Source organism: Myxocyprinus asiaticus, chromosome 35 (assembly GCF_019703515.2).
Source record: "Myxocyprinus asiaticus isolate MX2 ecotype Aquarium Trade chromosome 35, UBuf_Myxa_2, whole genome shotgun sequence".
Lineage (NCBI taxonomy): Eukaryota > Metazoa > Chordata > Actinopteri > Cypriniformes > Catostomidae > Myxocyprinus > Myxocyprinus asiaticus.
The window spans coordinates 23442200-23461308 of record NC_059378.1 but is presented as its reverse complement, the minus strand read 5'-3'; the positions used below and the strand labels follow the sequence as shown (position 1 = coordinate 23461308).

At 36.2% G+C, this 19109-nt stretch overlaps 1 protein-coding gene across 2 annotated transcripts in view; it reads left to right on the top strand.

Moving 5' to 3' along the window:
- Window positions 1–4777, top strand: part of LOC127425783 (neurturin-like) — a 31581-nt gene extending 26804 nt beyond the window's left edge. For both annotated transcript variants that reach the window (XM_051672033.1, XM_051672032.1), the window contains one exon: window positions 2978–4777. In XM_051672033.1, the coding sequence (XP_051527993.1) occupies window positions 2978–3405 (428 nt within the window). In that variant the 3' untranslated portion in view covers window positions 3406–4777. The remainder of the gene's footprint in view (window positions 1–2977) is intronic.
- Window positions 4778–19109: the final 14332 nt, after the last annotated feature.

Below are 19109 nucleotides of genomic sequence, written 5' to 3'. Positions count from 1 at the left end.
GCCCCATGCTCCACACAGAACTGAGCTTTAGTGCACTATACTAACCTGGTCGTAGATTTGCGGAAACATGGACTTAACGTAACCTACTAAAGACAATGATTTCAGAGTAAATCAAAATAAACTCAAATGTAAATTTATTTACCAGGTAAAATAATACATTCATCAATTACAATTAGACAATAATAAGTCAAAATTAAACATTTATCAAAACATAAGGAATAAGAATTGCATACCTGGTAGCGAAACTACACAGCAATTGTGCAGGAGATCTGACTACAGATTCCCCGAGCTCTTGCCAACCTTCTTTAAATACCCATCGATTCTATTGTTATTTCAGATGTGTTTGTTTGATGTTATTCAGGATTTGATTACAATTTAGGGCGTTGTAAGTACATTTGTGCTCAAAAGTTTGCATACCCTTGGAGAACTGGTAATATATGTACCATTTTTAAAGAAAACATGAGTGAGCAGGCAAAACACATTTCTTTTATTTCTTATGGGATTCATATTCAACTGCAGGTTATAACAGAATGGCACAATCATAAAACAAAACATGGCAACAAAGAAAAATGTGAAATGGCCCCTGTTCAAAAGTTTGCATATCACTGGCATTTTCAAGGCTTTGGATATCTTTTTATATCCTTTTCCATCTTTATATAGTTCCATTACCTTGTTACGCAGGTCTTTTGACAGTTCTTTTCTGCTCCCCATGGTTTCAGTATCTAGCCTGCTCAGTGCATCCACGTGAGAGCTAACAAACTCATTGACTATTTACAGACAGACACTAATTGCAATTTAAAAAGCCACAGGTGTGGGAAATTAACCTTTAATTGCCATTTAAACCTGTGTGTGTCATCTTGTGTGTCTGTAACAAGGCCAAACATTCAAGGGTATGTAAACTTTTGATCAGGGCCATTTGGGTGATTTCTGTTATAATTGTGATTTAAAAAGGAGCCAAACAACTATGTGATAATAAATGTCTTCATATGATCACTATCCTTAAATAAAAGACAGTTTATTTGCATGATCAGTCATATTTTCAAAATCAATGCCAAAATTTCACAATTTCTGCTAGGGTATGCAAACTTTTGAGCACAACTGTAGACCTTTGAAACTTGTGATTGAGTAGGTTGTTGATGTTTACAAAGAATGCACCTAATCTGATGGTTCTTGTGAGAGATCTGGGAGGGGCATACCCCTGATAGAATACAGTATTTTAAGTTTAAGTTCTTAAATCTTACTTGTGATTTGACCTTGCTGAAAGGGAATGAGACCATTTTACCAGTTGCACTGAGACCTCTTGAATGATATCAAACATGTATGATCAGAAAACCGTTTACATTACAGAACAGGATAAGTCATAACTTAGTTTTTGGTGAGCCTAAATTGAACTGAGGCGAGGTATGGAAGAGAGGGGGCAGATGTGAGTGTAATTTGCATTTTAGGGCCCTTACTCAGTAGGGTGTGTTGTCTCAGGTGGAGATGCTCTTCTGTGTGAGAGTTTTATGACGTTTGTTCTCGCAGAGTTCTTTGGCTTTTACCGGAAATGGCGCCTTTTGGGCGTAGACATCCTGGTGCCAGCCTTACACTATAAACACCTTATATTATTATAACTTAATTGAATAAAAATGTATAATCAGCAATATGCACTTCCATATGGCTTTATTGAATGTGTTTGAGCGTATAGTCCACGACGCCGGGTTATTATCATTATGTACAGTGACGTCATTACGCGATGACGTAAAAGAACTGGTGAATCGGTTTTTGAACTGGTTCATTGAAAAGAACCAGTTCGTGGAAAAGAATTGGACTTCCCATCACTAACACCTATCAAATAACTTCTGAAGGTATAGATAACCACTGGAGTCTTATGGATTACTTTTATGCTGCCTTTATTTAAATTTTGGTACACATTCACTTGTATTGTAAGAACCTACAGAGCTGAAATATTCTTCTAAAAACCTTTGTTTGTGTTTAGCGGAAGAAAGAAAGTCATACACATCTGGGATAGCATGAGGGTGAGTAAATGAAGCCTGTGTTGGCAAGTGCTGTAACTACACCATTATTCGTTTGTAAGTTGCTTTGGATAAAAGTGTCTGCTAAGTAACTTAATGTAAATTTAAATGTATTCAGACAAAAATTATTTCTCCACTGGCGGCTATGTCCACTAAGGTACAGCAGAAATCAGTAGGGTCGTGGAATAGAGGTTCAGTTCAGCAACACTGATACTTCAGTTTACATCAAATTACATTTAGCATGCAGGTCACCCAGAACTTGCAATTTTCATCAGATTAGACTCGGTCTGAGGGAAAATCTACCTAAATTTTGTTGCATCATTAAATGAATGCAGGATTGCGTGTGATTTTAACTGTAAACTTAATCTGAAAAGCAGAACATTCTCTTCAGATCTTCCTTAAACTCCATAAAACCTTATCAAAACTTGATCACAGTTATGCTGAGTTTTTACTCTCTTTAAAGGTGAAATGTGAAATTTTTTTCGATGTTGAATTACTTTCTCCTATCCATCTTAATATGCAGAGACTAGTAATCCATTGGTAGGTTGACTTCTCCAAAAGTGTAAACAACACTGTGGCTCTGTGGCACTATTTCTTTGAGCATCTTGACAAGCCCAACACACCAACACTCTGCTCAACCAATAGTGTGAATTTGGGGCAGGATTATCTTTTGTTTGACCAAAGAGAAATGGTAACAATACTTATTTTTGCAATTCCATTTATTGGCACAGAAATTGAATGCACATCTCTCCTTCAGAGAAGGGAATGAAAACAATTAAATATCCATCCAAAAATATGCAAGTGCTCCATATCAGAATAAATATTAATAATTGAAATCATCATATTTGATTAATCTTGTCTATATGTGTATGAAAGTGCCAGTGGTGCAAGAATCAATTTAACAGTTTTCGTGTTTTGAGATTCTAAAATTGGTTCAATCTTTCTTTTTCTTTTCATCTCAGTCATGGAGATGTTCCAGAGCTTCACAGAGGGCGAGCTGAAGCAGATAATTGGGACGCTGGTGGAGAGAAAAGCCCGTAGAGATGCCCAGCAAAGCAAAAGGACTAAGCGTGCAAAAAAGCGGATCAAACCGTGCTCGCTTCGGGAAGTGGAAGTGACGGTCAGTCAACTTGGGCTGGGCTATGTCAGTGACGAGACTATAGTGTTCCATTACTGCAGCGGGAAATGTACCGCTAGCCGCAGAAACTATGATCTGACGTTAGCGTTTATGAAACGCTCGCGGCTGCTCACCAGGGAACAGAGGGAGAAGGCTCGCCACAGCCCCTGCTGTCGGCCCACTGCGTACGAGGAGGACATCTCCTTCCTCGATAACTCTAATCGATACCACACAATCCACGAGTTTTCAGCCCAGGAGTGTGGATGTGTCTGAGCGTCACTGAGAGTCACAAATCAACAAGGACCCAAAACATTTAGGAGTCATAAAAGGACAAGCTTTAATATTTTCAAACAGATTTAAAGGTGAAGTGTGCAATTTCCGAGCCACAAAATGGAATGGCAAAATTATTATCAAATACTGTTTTCAAACCTGAACACTCCCCTGTCTGTCATTGGGTGGCAAAACAGATATTCCCGTCTCAAACTCCTGCCATTGGTTGAGCAAAAGTTGCTCCGCTAGGGCTCAGGATGCTCAAACAAATAGAGCCACTTTTCAGGGAATCATCTCTGCACATTCAGCTGGGTAAGGAGTATTTTATTATAAAAAAATGAAATACTTCACCTTTAAAAGACAAATTACCTGAATGTTGAAACAGAAACCTAGCTGCATCTGGAAGTCTTTCACTTGTGCTTTAGCACAAAGAGCTGAGAGTGTATCTTTGCCTTCATGAGAAATATTGAGAAACAAATATGGAATTAGGGCTGTCAGATTCTCCACAGACACTTCAACCAGTCCTGATGAAGAAAGACTGAAAAATATAATAAGCAAACAGTAATTTTTATTCATGTTCAGTTGTTGCTAATGAGATGCTGCTGTATTGTATTGTTTATATTGCCTTCGTAGGTCTATTTCAAATAGCTTGAAATGTTGGATGGATGTTGTGTTGTGTAAGCATACAAACACATCATCAGGACATCAGTAAACAAAGACAATACACAATGTCACACCCAGTCCTAAACAACAAGTAAACATCCTAATTCCCCTTTAAAAGGAAGTAACTGATCCCAGCTGTCCTGAAAGGGTTCAGCTCTGAATTTCTCACATTTCAAAATCAAATTATTCCAAATCAGATTGCATACTCAGCCTCTGTTATATTGAACATCTACCTCAGCATTTATAGCTTTCCTGAAGAAAGCCTTGTATTTAACATTTAAAAATGAACCTTTACATATGTTACAGATGGGTGAAAAACTGCTAATATCGCAATTCAAAAATTATGAATGAATGCTTATGAAATTTCTATCATACCCTATCAACCCTAAAGGAATCAAATAAGAATCCACAATGGAAAAAAAAAAAACGTTTTTCCACTGGGATCTTATTTGATCCCTTTAGGAATGGTTCCAAATTATGATAGAAATGTTTTGGACATCAGTTCTTTACGGCACAAAACTACAGTGTCAAGGTTCTCCATGTCTTCCAGCCAGGTTTTTATTTAGTGGGAAATTTGTCTGCTCTTAAAGGGACAGTTCACCCAAAAATTCTAATTCTCTCATCATTTACTCACCCTCATGCCATCCCAGATGCATATGACTTTCTTTCTGCTGCTGAACACAAATGAACACAAATAGAAGAATATTTCAGCTCTGTATGTTCAGCCAATGAAAGTGAATAGCAGCCAGAACTTTGAAGGTCCAAAAAGCATATAAAGGCAGCATAACAGTAATCCATATGACTCCAGTGTTTAAGTTAGATTAATCCATATCAACAGTTTAATTAAATTTTATCATCAAAATGGTGTTTAAATAAATAAATTCATTTAAACTTTAATCAAATGAAAGTATAACAATTAATTTTCAACATTATATTGTATTATTTTTATTAAATAAAGTGCTTTTATTCAGAACGTCACAGCACAATCTAAAATACATTGGAGTTATTTTTGTCAAATAAAGTACTGCATAAAAGAGCATTACAAATGTGAGATATTGCTTAAAAATAATACAATTACTACTGACTTATTATTATTTCTGTCGTACTTTTTTAATTAAAATTTAGTTTTATTTCGGCATAGCTTTTATTTTGAAGTATTTTTGTATTGTTAAGACCAAGGAGCTCACATAAGATGCCAGCTTCCCACTCTGGAAAAGCCAGTAGCTACATGACTCAAAGTAATAATTAAATGACAAAAGGCTGCTATTTAAATAAATAAATAAATATGTACTCTGTTAGTGCCTTATGCTACAAAGTGAATTTGCACTCTGTTCGCTGTCATCTGCTACAAAAAGAGCGCTTGATGCTTATGCGGTGTTATCCCTTTATACGCCAAAGTGGAGCTTTACAAGGTACTTGCAGCCGGAGTCTTCACACATTCACAAGTGCTCATATTTGCAGCATGCCGCTCATGCAAACTATATATTTATATCATTAAATTGCAGCTTTCGCTGTAAAATAATCTCACTAGGACATGATTTGAATTTGTGCGCTGAATGTTTACGTAATGACATTCGTACTTCAGATGGTATCGGTTTTTGGTACTGGAGCATTTTTATGAATACGAGTACATGAGCGCGGTATCGGACCTGATACCAGTATTGGGACATCCCTAGTTTAAATCCATATCTTCAGAAGTGAAATGTAAGGTGTGGGTTAGAAACATCTAATTTTAAGTCCTTTTTTACTATAAATTTCTCCTTCCTGCCCAGTAGGTGGCAATATGTACAAAGAATGCGAATTGCCAAAAATAAAAGAAGAATGTGAAAGTGAAAGTGGAGATTTATAGTAAAAAAAGGACATAAATATTGATCTGTTTCTCACCAACATCAGTTCAGATAATATGGATTTAACCTCAGGAGTCTTATGGATTACTTTTATGCTGCCTTTATATGCTTTATGGACTTTCAAAGTTCTGGCCACCATTCACTTCCATATGGACCTACAGAGCTTTTATTCTTCCAAAAAATCTTCGTTTTTGTTTTGCAGAAGAAAAAAAGTAATTTTCATTTTTGGGTAAACTATCCCTTTAATGCGTTGGAAATGTCTGAATTGTCCTTTGCCAAATCTTTTGAAACATGATTTTGCAACAACAGGCCTGTCTTGCCTTCAAAAAGGCACTGAGATCTTTGAACTGTTCCCCAGAGGAAAGAAAATCATCAGCTCTCATTGCATCCCCTCCAGATGCAAAAGTTTCCTCTTTGTAAGAGGGCTTTCATCCCTACAAATCTTTAATTTCAGTCATGTCTATGTTCTTCACAGAAAACAACAAGGGAATTTAAATGAACACAGTTGAATATTCACACCAATCACGTTAAAAATGAAATGTCTGTCTCTTTTCACAGGACGTAAGCTGTTGTACAGAACAGAAACGGTTGTATTAGTGTTTAAATGTAACCTCTCAGGAGTAGGTGTAGGTAAAAATCTCAGAGCTGTGGCAGGAAATCCCTGCCCGAGGTCTTCCCTTATTTAACCTGACTAAATCCACTTTATTTGTGTAAATCCAATTCCAGAGGAGCCTAATCCACTTAGGTTCTGTCAATCCCACATGGCCAAAAATATTGAGAACTATATGGGAAGAACAATACCATTTGCAACAAAAATATCGAATGAGGTTAGAGCCTTTAAATATGACTGTGTCTTGTTTTTAGCCATACACTGGGCTGAAATAGTCACCTGTAATCAGGCATTAGACAAGCACAGTTTAGGGTGACTTCATGATGTCAAGTTTTAGCTTTCTGTGGCCAATCAACTTTACATTGACTTAAACACAATTCTATATAATAATACTAATAACACTATAGAAAATACACTACATTGGAATTACAACTTCACTAAGATTTTTATAGGCATGATGACAACTTTCAAACTGTAACTATGATCAAATGACAGGGACCAGTAATTATCTTTTTTGGACCATGATAATAATTTGGTTTATTAATGAACTCACTTACATGTATGGCAGACCGATTAGTCTAAATGGGAGTTAAAATAGTTTTCTTGCACTCAGGAAGCAGATGAGTGACCCTTTAAGCCACATGTAAGTCTGATCAGTTCATTAGAACACTGAGGTAATTACAGGAGAGGACTTAAGCCCTAGCAAGCACCCGGCCTTAAAACTCTACAACCCATGTGCTTATAAATATGTTTAACAATTTGTTCTACTATAACAAATGTAATAAGACATTTTATATATATATATATATATATATATATATATATATATATATATATATATATATATATATATATATATATATAGTTTTTTTATATATCTTTTGTTTTTAACTATATAAAATACAAAACAAAATCTGAATTTTATGCAATACACTAATGTAGTTTGATGTAGTGCATGTACAGTATATGGTTTGCATGCTAAAATAGAAATACTGCTATGAAATGGTCATCTGATTTCACCCCAGAACATATACAACACCCTCTTGTATCAATGTTCATAGTGAAAAGGACAACTAAATAGATTTATTTAGTTCTCAAAAATGTTCAAGCAATATCTCATGAGCAAGAGTGCTGTTGTGCTTAATATCAGCACGATTGCAAGCATAATATTGCTGTTTTGCAATAGGTTTTTAAACAAGAAGTTAACACTGGGTGATGAACATTTCAAACACAATATGGTCAGCTATTTATCTTTACTCGGCCAACAAAATAGTTTTTGCCACAATGTTGCGAACCAAAGAAGTGGAATTCTACAGTATGTACACAGAGAAGCAAAGTGATACCAACAATAAAATGTTTTGAAATATTGTCAAATCCATTTATATCTAATAATCTTTTACTCCACGGTTAATCTTATTTTTTCTTTTACTTTCTTTGGAGTGACTGTAGTCACCAAAGAGTTTATCTGTCCATTCATATGGCATCAGTCTCCACCCACAACCTAACACATAGCCTTTCATTTTGAGCATTGTTGGACCCTATTGACCAACTGCAATAAACATTGATGCAATGCATCTATATAACAATTTATGTATATTTATTAAAGATTAAGTTATTGTTTGTTAATTTATTTAGATGTAGAATCACTGACTTAACAAGAACATATTATTTATTGTTTTGTTTTTTTTGTTTTTTGTGCCAAAAAAGATCTCGTATGTATTATATTCGATATATAACTGTTTAATAAACTGTACCAGCTTTAAAAGCAACCCTGTGTAATTTACAATTCTTTCATGGTTTCACTTTTTGAGTTGTTTAATTGAAAAGTACAAATTCAATTAAACTACAATTCAGTCAAAAGCTACCCATTATTGAAGTGGTTTATGCAATAATGTAATAAGAGAAGATAGGGGAATATGCCCCTTTAAGAAAAATGTACTGATAAATTCTAACATATTTACTGTAGATATAAGTTTAGCATGTACAGGATGATGATGCGTCATCCAATATATTATTATGGGGAAATAAAATAAAACATCTGCTAATTTAGCTTAGTACAAAATTGAAAATAATGAAAAGAGTCTTGCCCTACTACTAAGATGTCCTCCTAAGGTAAACTTGTCCCACCTGTCATCTAATGCATTGATTTTTTAGTTTAAAATAAAATAAATAAGTTAAATCTGATTTTCTTTTATATTTTTAAAAATGTGTCATAAATGTACATATTACGGTAGTCACAATACTGAAATTTTAATAGTTGGTACCGATACCAGTACAATTTCACGATTCTCGATAGCAATTTCTCGATACTTAAGCAAAAATGGGTAATATGCTAAACACTCCTTTAGCTTTTTAAAAAAAGTTAAATATCAAAGGTAAATAATAAATTAAAACAAATGCATGTTTCCCTCAGGTGTTTTTCAACCAAGTTTTTTTTTTTTTTTTTTTTTTTTTTATATAAAGTAGAGCCCTACAGAAATCTTTCTTTCTTTTTTTTTTTTACCAAATGATGTGCTTCTGTAAAGATCTTTATGGCATAATCTAAAACACAACATTGGTCTTATTTATTTATTTATTCAAATAAAGTGCTATGCAACAGAGCATTGCAGTGCAAATTAAAACATTTTTGAATATTTTAATTCAGTACAACAGCACTATTGCTTGTGATATATTGCTTAAACATTATTAATATTATTAATTTGTAATTATTATCATTGTTGTTGTTCTTACAGTAAATTATAAATTTTTCCATAAAGTAATATATTTCTATTGTAATTTCTTTAATTTCATGCATCTAGCTTTTATTTTGAATCAAGCTTTTATTTTGAAATGTGTTATTGACGGAAGCATCACATCTCCGGATAATGTACTAGGCTGTTTCTCTGTGGGTGCTTCTCAAACGGAAGGCTGTGGCCTAGTAAGGCTGTGTCCCTCCTAGACCAGTACCTCCTAAGCATTCAGCGCTAGATTGAGACGGTCTGGTAAGTGTGCATGGCGAACCATAAGCTTAGAACCATGTGATATTTTACTTTGTTCAGAAAACCCATATACTGGAGTCTTATTTTTTGTATCCCCGTGCCGTGCACATGTTGAAGATTAGCAGATGCATCGTACAGTGACTTGTGGGCAAGAACCCGGTACTGTTGTTTATTTCCTTAAGAGTTTTCCGCTGTAAGCTCGTGAAAGTCTGACAGCTCATAAGAGTCGTTATACTCCGTCAACATTTGTTGTTTTGTTGGGTATCATTTTAATATAGTAATAAACACATAGAAGAAACAAGTTTTTACAGACTTTATTCTTTTAACATATCACTAGTCCTGAAAAACATCTGGTGTGAAAAAAAAAAACTGGTATGATGATAATAATGCTGTGACTGTTGTGATAATGTCAGCAGTTCTCTCACTGGTTACAAATGTGTTGTGACGGTTAATTAAGCAACAGGAAGATTGCAGCACATCTCAATGATTGCAATAGATGTGCTCTACGTCCTCCTGTCTTTCCAAGTTTGCTCTTCCAAAGTGACTTGGCAAGACTTGGCAAGACATGTCTGTTGTCTGCGTTCTCTTCATGGAGAAACAGCCCCAGGGTAATTATGCTGGGATTTAATTATATATATAGTCTGCTTGTGCTGCACACTTCACTGTGATTAAGCACCCTGTTCTGTCATCTCCTACAACAGAACGCATGATGTACATAATATGTTTTCAGAGTATGAGCGGTCAGCTTCACACATTCACTTTGAAGTGTGCAGCACACGCAGACTAAAAGCTCAAACATACTCGTAAGCTCGATTTCACGTGTTGTTGCGTAGTGAAATGTGTCAGCGCTCAATTCATAACCCAACGCAAGTACGCACTGCATTCTCAGCATTGCTGCAAGGGCCGCTAGAGTGGATTTTCAACTGTCATGCTGGACTCGGGCAGCAATTTGAGTTGAATCTTTTCTAAAAAATATATACGACTTTTTGTCCCCAGTCCATTCAAACGATCTTATATTTGCTCTGTGTTTCTCCCCACTCCTCAACTATTGACTCATCTACCACATCCGGGCTGCATCCAAAAACGCAGCTGACTTGCTGCCTAATCAGTTAATGGCTTAACTGACAGCTGTTTTGAATGAATGGAACTCTTAAGGAACTGGTCTCTAAACAGTTTGAAAAGCACTTTATTTTCATCCTGCCTCCAAAGGCAGCATTTTCCTGGTTTTGGTTGTGGATCTTTAAAATACCGGTTTCAGACGAAGCACCGGTTTCGTGGTCACACCTAGAAAATCTGTTGCCCTCTTGTGGTCTGAGGTTTGTAACCGCCAGAGCAACGCAAGAGCGCACGTAACGGGACCAAGCGTTGGCCATGCGTATTTGCGTGAAATATGTTTCGACCTTAAGATTGCAACCTTTCGCAATTATATAATCACACTAGGACATATCACGATTTTTATTAATTAATTGTGCATTATTTTTTTCCCAAATATTATACATTTGTGTATAAGCATTTTAAAGCAGTCATGTGTCAGTCAGACCTATATCGAACTTGGTACTACCACTACTGCAGAAACACTGGTATCTTTTTTTTTTTTTATTTCAATAACGACTTGTTACCGAAGTACTGGTTCTTTTAGCCCCTTTCCCACATACAGTCCCGGTACTTTCCCAGTACATTAGGAACTTTCTAAATGAAGAACTACAAACCCGAGGAGACTTTTCCCTCTTGCATTTGCACACATAAAGGGAACCTCCTTAGTGACGTCATCACGTGTCAACCCTTTTTCATCTGACGTTGTTTGCATGTGCGATTCAATAGCAACAACAAAATAAACAAAACCGATGGAGGATGCCAAGACCAGAGCTACATTTTTGTTGGGGCTGTTTTACACTAACTGTGTTTGCAGGTTACAGTCTTTACAATTGGGCATGTGACGTGCATGCATCCCTGAAGCTGCAGTGAGAGGAGAGATTAGGCACTCAGCCTATTTTAACCACGCAGCACATGCTGAATTCAGTGAGAACCATTTTGAAAATGCTCTAATACGCCTATTTATCAGTACATTCTTTTACATTAAATGACTTAAAATGATATAATTTATGACTTAACGTAAAATACTGTACTGAACTACTCACCCACTGACTTAAAAAATTTAATTTAGAAATCCAAAAATCACTTTATTTTCCATACAGTCACACAGTATACAGAGTCACACAGTACAGATGCGATGCCTCCACTCATCTCCCGCTGAAGTCATGCAGCAGCCCTGCTCACCCCTCGCACATGCATAATATGTGAAACAGGCAATACCCTTTGGATACTTTGTTGGTTTTATATTATTTCTGTTAGGGAACTGGAAAATTAGTACAATACTCTGAGTAGCAGGCTAGCAGCAACAAGTTTGTTTACTCATGGCGGCTGCTAAATCGTCTCGTTTCTATTGCTTTGTATGGAAGGCCAAATGATCTTTTAAGGTTTCCAGTGTTACTCATTATAATTTAATTTTTACTAGTAAGAATTCCAATTACAGAGCTCTACAGTTAACTTTTTACTAGTAAAAATTACACTTAGAGAGTTCTCTAATTGAATATTTACTAGTAAGAATTTCAATTACAGAGCTCTACAATTAAATTTTTACCAGTAAAAAATCAGTTTACAGATTTGTTTAATTGCATAGCTCTGTAATTGGAGTTATTACTATTAAAATATAGAAAATCTATTGTAGAGTGCTCTAATTGAAATACTATTACTAAAAATGCAGTTACAATGAGTAATGCTGGGAGCATTAAAATTTAAATCGGCTTGCCATAAGGATACAATTGAAGCGCTCTGTAATTGAAAATCTAACTAGTAAAAATTGAATGAGAAAGGTCTGTGATTGATTTTATTTACTAGTTAGAATCGAATTGCAGAGCTCTTTATTTTGAATTTTTATTAGTAAGAAATGCAATTACAGAGCTATATAATTCAATTGTAGAGCGTTGCAATTGCATTCTTGCTAGTAAAAATCCAGTTGCAGAGCTCTGTAATTAAATTGTAGAGTTCTGCAACTGTATTCTTACTAGTGAAAAAAAAAGTATAAAAAAAGCTAACTAAATAAATAAATTAAATTAAATTAAATTAATTAATTTAAAAAAAAAGTCCATCTGAAGTTCCTCGTGCAAAAACGACAAAAAGTAGTAATTCCAAGTGGTGGACCTTTTTGACATCCCTAGTTCATACTAAATCAAATAGGTATTCATATAGATATGAGGTTGAGTGCTTGTAGCATGCTATAGCCTACTTGTTCAGTCAGGCAAATCAATGTTATGAACCTCATAAAAATGCAAAGAGAAACCCAGGGTTTACAAATGTACAGTGTAAAAACTTGACATCTGACTATCCAGGATTATATAAATAACCAAGTTTTAAAAATGACAAAAGTTTGTGTGAGAGGAATAATAGATTAAATTAACATGGTTTCCCAGCTTTCTATCGCAGTTTGTCCTGAGCAATGGGCATTATGCCAGACCTATCAACAATAACCCAACAATTTCACAGAGCAGGAAACATGACTTTCAACAATGTGATTTTACAAAATGTTTGTATTATTTGCAAGGCACATGGTCAACGAATGCAAGATGTAGCAACAACAGAGCACTCCAAAAGGGAAAGTGACATTTCCATTAACTGGCCCAAATCTCCCTCACGTTGGCCTGGGGCATAAGGCCATCCTTATTGTTGAGCCCTGTTGGGAGAGCCTTTTAACAAACTGGGTCTCATTTATGACTGGAAAAACTTTTCTATTTTAATATTGCTTATCTAAAGGTAAGGTTAGACTTATGTGGTTCTTGCTGTGTGCTGGGGCAGCCTAATGCAGCATAGCCTGTAATCTGTAATATAAATTAAACAATCCAGGCCTTATTTCCAAACATTTCAAACACAAGAGTTAATGTAGGCTACATAAAGTGCTGTACTGATTGGCCATGTGCTGAGTGCCCTCTGCTGTGCATTCAGAGATGTACAAAATAATTGGTGGTTGCAGACCTGGTTTAATGAGGATCCATGATACATGTACCATATCCTGACAAGCTTAACGGGTGATCACACTAAGTAAACAAAACTCTGCTTCCAGGAACAGATTTAGATAATTTAGATGCTAAACTATTTTGACCTGTGAGTGTGTTACGTTATCTCCTTAACACAAACATAATCTATCACTGTCTGTTTGCCTTGACTCTATTCTACCATTATACAAAGTCTGAATCAATCTGGTCACTCGGGTGAACACAGAGAGACTAAACAGTAAACATGCTGTGAGTCATTTCCTGTAACACAGCAAGTTTAGGGTACCTGCAATTAAGAGTTCTTTGTGCTTTGATGGTGTCTCATTTTAAAGCAATGCTCTTCAACAGGGGGTCCACGGACCCGCAGGGGGTCCGCAAATTATTGTTTGATCCACCATTGGCTTTAGTAATAATCATTCACTTGCACGCGAGTGACAGCGAGAGAGAGGGGTATGAATTTTAGTCTGTCAACATGTTGAAGTCCTTCGCAGCTACACGCCAGATCTTAAAGTGTGAATAAACAGCACTTGTCAGCAGAAGCGCGCAGCCCGGACAAACTCTTCATGCGCCCGTGCTCATCACAAGCTGCTCAATGCTCGACACACATCAGGTTTAGCAGTGCTGCAGTGGAGGGCTGCGTGAGTAAACGTGCCTGCTTTGTGTTGGTTGCGCTGTGCGGTTGAGCATATTACAGCCTACAGTTTATTTTATTATTAGTTGCTTTTTGCTTTTAGAACAATAGCTTACTTGCCTGGTGCTGAGATTATCAAGATGGCATACACAGTCCTTAACATTCCACACACACAAGACGGTGACTCTCAAATCAACATAATTAAAGGTGCACTCAGTCATGGTTTTCCTCATTACAAATTTTTACACAATGAAATGAACAGTCATTTTGAAATATATGTATAAAATGATATGTATAAAATTGTATTAACTTTATAAAAGTTGTTTTATTCTGCATGGACAGGGTCTGCCTGTTTTTCTGTCTGTCTTTTTGTCTGTCTGTCTGTCTATCTCTCTGTCTTTTTCTTTCTTTTTGGAGGAGGTTTGGCACAGGGATTAACAATGAAAATTAAAAATGTCACTTCATGTCAAAAATGTTGCAGACCCATGCTGAACACCCTGCTGAAAAGACCAACTAAAACCAGCCTAAGCTGGTTGGCTGGTTTTAGCTGGTTGCGCAGCCTAGCCAGGCTGGTCAGTTAGCTGGTTTCAGATGGGGTTTGAATACTTTTTAGCTGGCCAGGCTGGGAGACTAGCTAAGACCAGCCAAGACAACCCTGACCAGCTAAGACCACCCTGACCAGCTAAGATCAGCATGACCAACCTGACCAGCTAAGACCAGCCTGACCAACTAAAAAAAGTGTCCAAAACCACTTTAAAACCAACCTGACCAGCTATGACCAGGCTGGGTGACCAGCTAAAACCAGCCAACCAGCTTATGCTGGTTTTAGCTGGTCCTTTCAGCAGGGCAGCATTTAATGATTATTTCAATGGCTTTGCAATGTAAATATCATGAAGTATGCGCATACAATAATATTGTAGCCTACCATTAACGTTTTTAAAGGTGTAAAATGCAACACTCAATTTTATACAGTATGTAACTGGGGTTCCGGCACCGTCTCTCTTTCCACCAAGGGGTCCTTGGCCTGAAAATGGTTGAAGACCCCTGATTTAAAGCATTCTGTGTGACTTCTCTACATAAAGATGTTTTCAATCAGAACATTGAGCTAAAAATGATCAAATTTCTCCTCAATTCTGAAACAAGAGTCCCTCCTGAGTTTTATTTGCAATATCAAACGCTATGTTTTTTTGGTTACCAATTCCATTTGAAGAAATGTGCTATTCACAATCAGCCGAGGTTAATTTTTTCCATGAGCAAAGATGTCCGATAATAGGAGGATTACTGAGATAAAGCAAGAAGTATTCAGCTGGTCATGTGATCTCAACATGGCAACCCCCATGAGGTAGTTTTTTATTAGGTTACTGTGTAAGTGTAAGTGTAGTTGACTTTCAACATATTTTTCAAAAGTACTATTAAATACTTTAGACGTAAAACTTTTTTTAAGTACTGAGTGGACCTCTACATTTACACATCATGCCTATGTAGTGTTTTGAAACTTAGCCTGTCCAGTCACGGGGAGGATAAAGTCAGATTTCTAGATTCCTTTATTTGTAAACACCAAATGATCTAACAATAGGGGTATGATGAAACAATGTTGGACATGACAGCAAACCCACAGCCTGCGTGCGAGTGTAGCACAGCACTGTTATTTATTTCATATGCGAAGAGGGTGTACAGAAGTCTTCTTTTCCTTCTTTACCTTACAATTGTTGTTTTATCTCAGAAAAAGCACCTGCAAATATTAAATCTCAGCTTTTCCCATTTCTGCTAATGATTAGTTAATTGGAAATGACTCACTGAAACATTGCAGCTGAGCATATAAATCAAGGTTGAGACCATGATGGTATGTGAGCAACAGTCTTCCAACCCAGATTAATGGAAAAAGAGCCAAATCTCATCAAAGTTTAGACATACTATCTAAAACAGTGGTTGGTTAAAAAAAAAAAAAAAAAAAAAAAAAAAGACCTCTGATACATTATGTACAGTAATCTGACTGTATATGGAACATGTTTTTTTTCTTAAATGTCCTTAATTTATAATATTCAGAGGTGTGCAGTTAAATAATATTCCTCTAAAAAAATTAAAAATGCTTTAAAAAATTGAACTGATTCCATGGTTACACCACAATCCTACAGGGTGGTAATTATCATGACCAATACTGGTGATTCATCCAGAGAACATTTTCTGTGGTTTACCAGATTTATTACATGGGGACCCTGAAGAAAGCCACAATCAGTGGTTAGAGATGCCGCACATGTACCTACTATGGACATGACTGAGTCAGTGTTTAAACTATCTGAATCCATAAATATTTGAAAGAAGCTAAATATGGCACGGAGGCTTCACCCACCTTGTTGTGTCTGGAAGAGCATAAATAAGGAGCTAACATGTTATGGGAAACACATTTGGATCTAAAGTCCTAATTTTCAGCTTTTTGAAAACCAATAGTTCCTGGACTAAAAAATTTGCATTTTAAAAAGTATTTTTGAAGGACAAGCTAAAGAAGATTTTGCTTGTTTGCATTAATATGTTAATCAGTAACAACAACAAAAATAAGATTACAGTTACAAATGTTCACTTTAAGCTCAGCTCCATGTTTAAAGAGGTAGTTCACCCAAAAATTAAAATGATTTACTCACCCTCATGTTGTTCCAAACCCATATGACTTTCTTTCTTCTGTGGAATGCAAAGGAGAAATTAAACAGAATCAAAGCCTAAGTCACCATTCACTTTCACTGCATCTTTTTTTTCTCCATACAATGGAAGTGAATGGTGACTGGGGCTGTCATTCTGCCTAAGATGTCCTTTCATGTTCCACGGAATAAAAGAAAGTGTGTGTAAAAAGGATGCAGTAAATGATGACAGAATTTCAGTTTTGGGGTGAACTACAGTATCTCTTTAAAGGGATAGTTCACCCAAAATTGAAAATTCTCTCATAACACTATGTAACAATTTTTGTTCCTGGGTAGTAAGTGTTATTGCCTAATTGCTTATGCCTCAAAAGTATAGAAAATGGCTATTATTCCCTACAAACACTGCTTTTGTGACCAGGACAGTGATATTTTGAAATGTACCTATTTCCAATGAGAAAACGGGCGAATTTGTGTCTTTTCATTAACATAAAGTCAGAAAAAAACAACATATGAATCCAAAATCCTTCTTTATCTGTGGTCCGACGAAGACACTGGCTTTGACCTTTGCCTCAGACAGCTTAGGGAAGAAGTCTTGAAGGTACTTGAAGGCTGCCGACTCATCTAAAGATCTGACAAATTGTTTCCTAAGGCCCAATTTGATGTGCAGTGGTGGCAACAGCACCTTCCGGGGGTCCACCAGTGGCTCCCACTTGAAGTTGTTCCTCCCCACAGAGAACTCGGTCCGCTGTGGCCCCTGTGGTAGTGCGCCTTGGTGTCCCTGCTGTCCCAAAGGCAAAGATAGCAGGGAAACTTATTAAAACCACCTTGGAGAACCATCAGGAATGCCACCATTTTGAAGTCTCCTATGACCTCCCAGCCGTACTCATCATACTTAAAGGCGTCCAGCAATGTCTTGATGCTGTTGTAATCCTCTTTGAGGTGCACCGAGTGAGCCAGGGGAAGAGATGGGTACTTGTTACCATTATGGACCAGCACGGCTTTGAATATTACTTTAGTATAAATACATGTTTATTTGGATTCATATGTTGTTTTTTTCTGAATTTATGTGAATGAAAAGACACAAATTCGCCCGTTTTCTCATTGGAAATAGGTACATTTCAAAATATCACTGTCCTGGTCACAAAAACAAAGTTTGTGGGGAATAATAGCCATTTTCTATACTTTTGAGGCATAAGCAATTAGGAAATAACACTTACTACCCAGAAAAAAAAAGAAAAAAAAATTGTTACACAGTGACTCGCTTTCATGCCATTGCAGATGTGTATTACTTTCTGCTACTGAACACAAACAACATTTTTAGAAGAATATTTCAGCTCTGTAGATCCATACAATGCAATTGAATGGTGACCAAACCTTTCAAGCTCCAAAAATTACATAAAGGCAGCATAAAAGTAATCCAAACTCCAGTGTTTAAATCTATTTCTTCAGAAGCCCTCTAGCAGTTTATCATGTCTTTTGAAGCAACGCAATCCCTTTGGGTGAGAAACAGATCAATATTTCAATCCTTTTTATAATGAATCTCCACTTTCACAATGTGAAAGTAAAAGTGGAGATTTATAGCAAAAAACAAACAAAAAATTACTTAAATATTAATCTGTTTCTCACCCAAAGGGATTGCATTGCTTCAAAAGAGTAGTATTCGGTTGGTCATGTGATTCTAAAATGGCAGCCCCCATGTGCGGACCCTCTCCATATAGAATAAACAGCTTTTATAAGGTTACTGATATGACTGGAGTCATGTGAGTAGTCATGACTACTTACATTTATTTCAAAATTAAAATTCATGTCTTTAGGAGTTAAACTTTTTTTTAATGAGGAAAAAATTACTGAGTGCACATTTAAAGGAATAGTTCACACAAAAATGTAAATTCTCTCATCATTTACTCACCCTTATGCCATCCCAGATATGTATGACTTTCTTTCTTCAGCAGATCACAAATTAAGATTTTTAGAAGTAAATGGATGCCAAAAATTTGAAGCTACAAACGTCACATAGGTCAGCATAAAAGTAATCCATATGACTCCAGTGGTTCAATCTGTTTTCGGGATTTGAAAGGTGTGGATGAGAAACAGATAATTATTTAAGTCCTTTTTACTGTAGATCTCCCATTTTCATCTTCTTTTGATTTTGGCAATTCCCATTCTTTGTGCATATCGCCACCTACTGGGCAGGAAGAATTTACAGTAAAAAGAATTTAAATATTGATCTGTTTCTTACTGATTCTGTCACACTAGTCTCATGGTAACATGTATAATGTTTAAGTCTTGTGGCTAT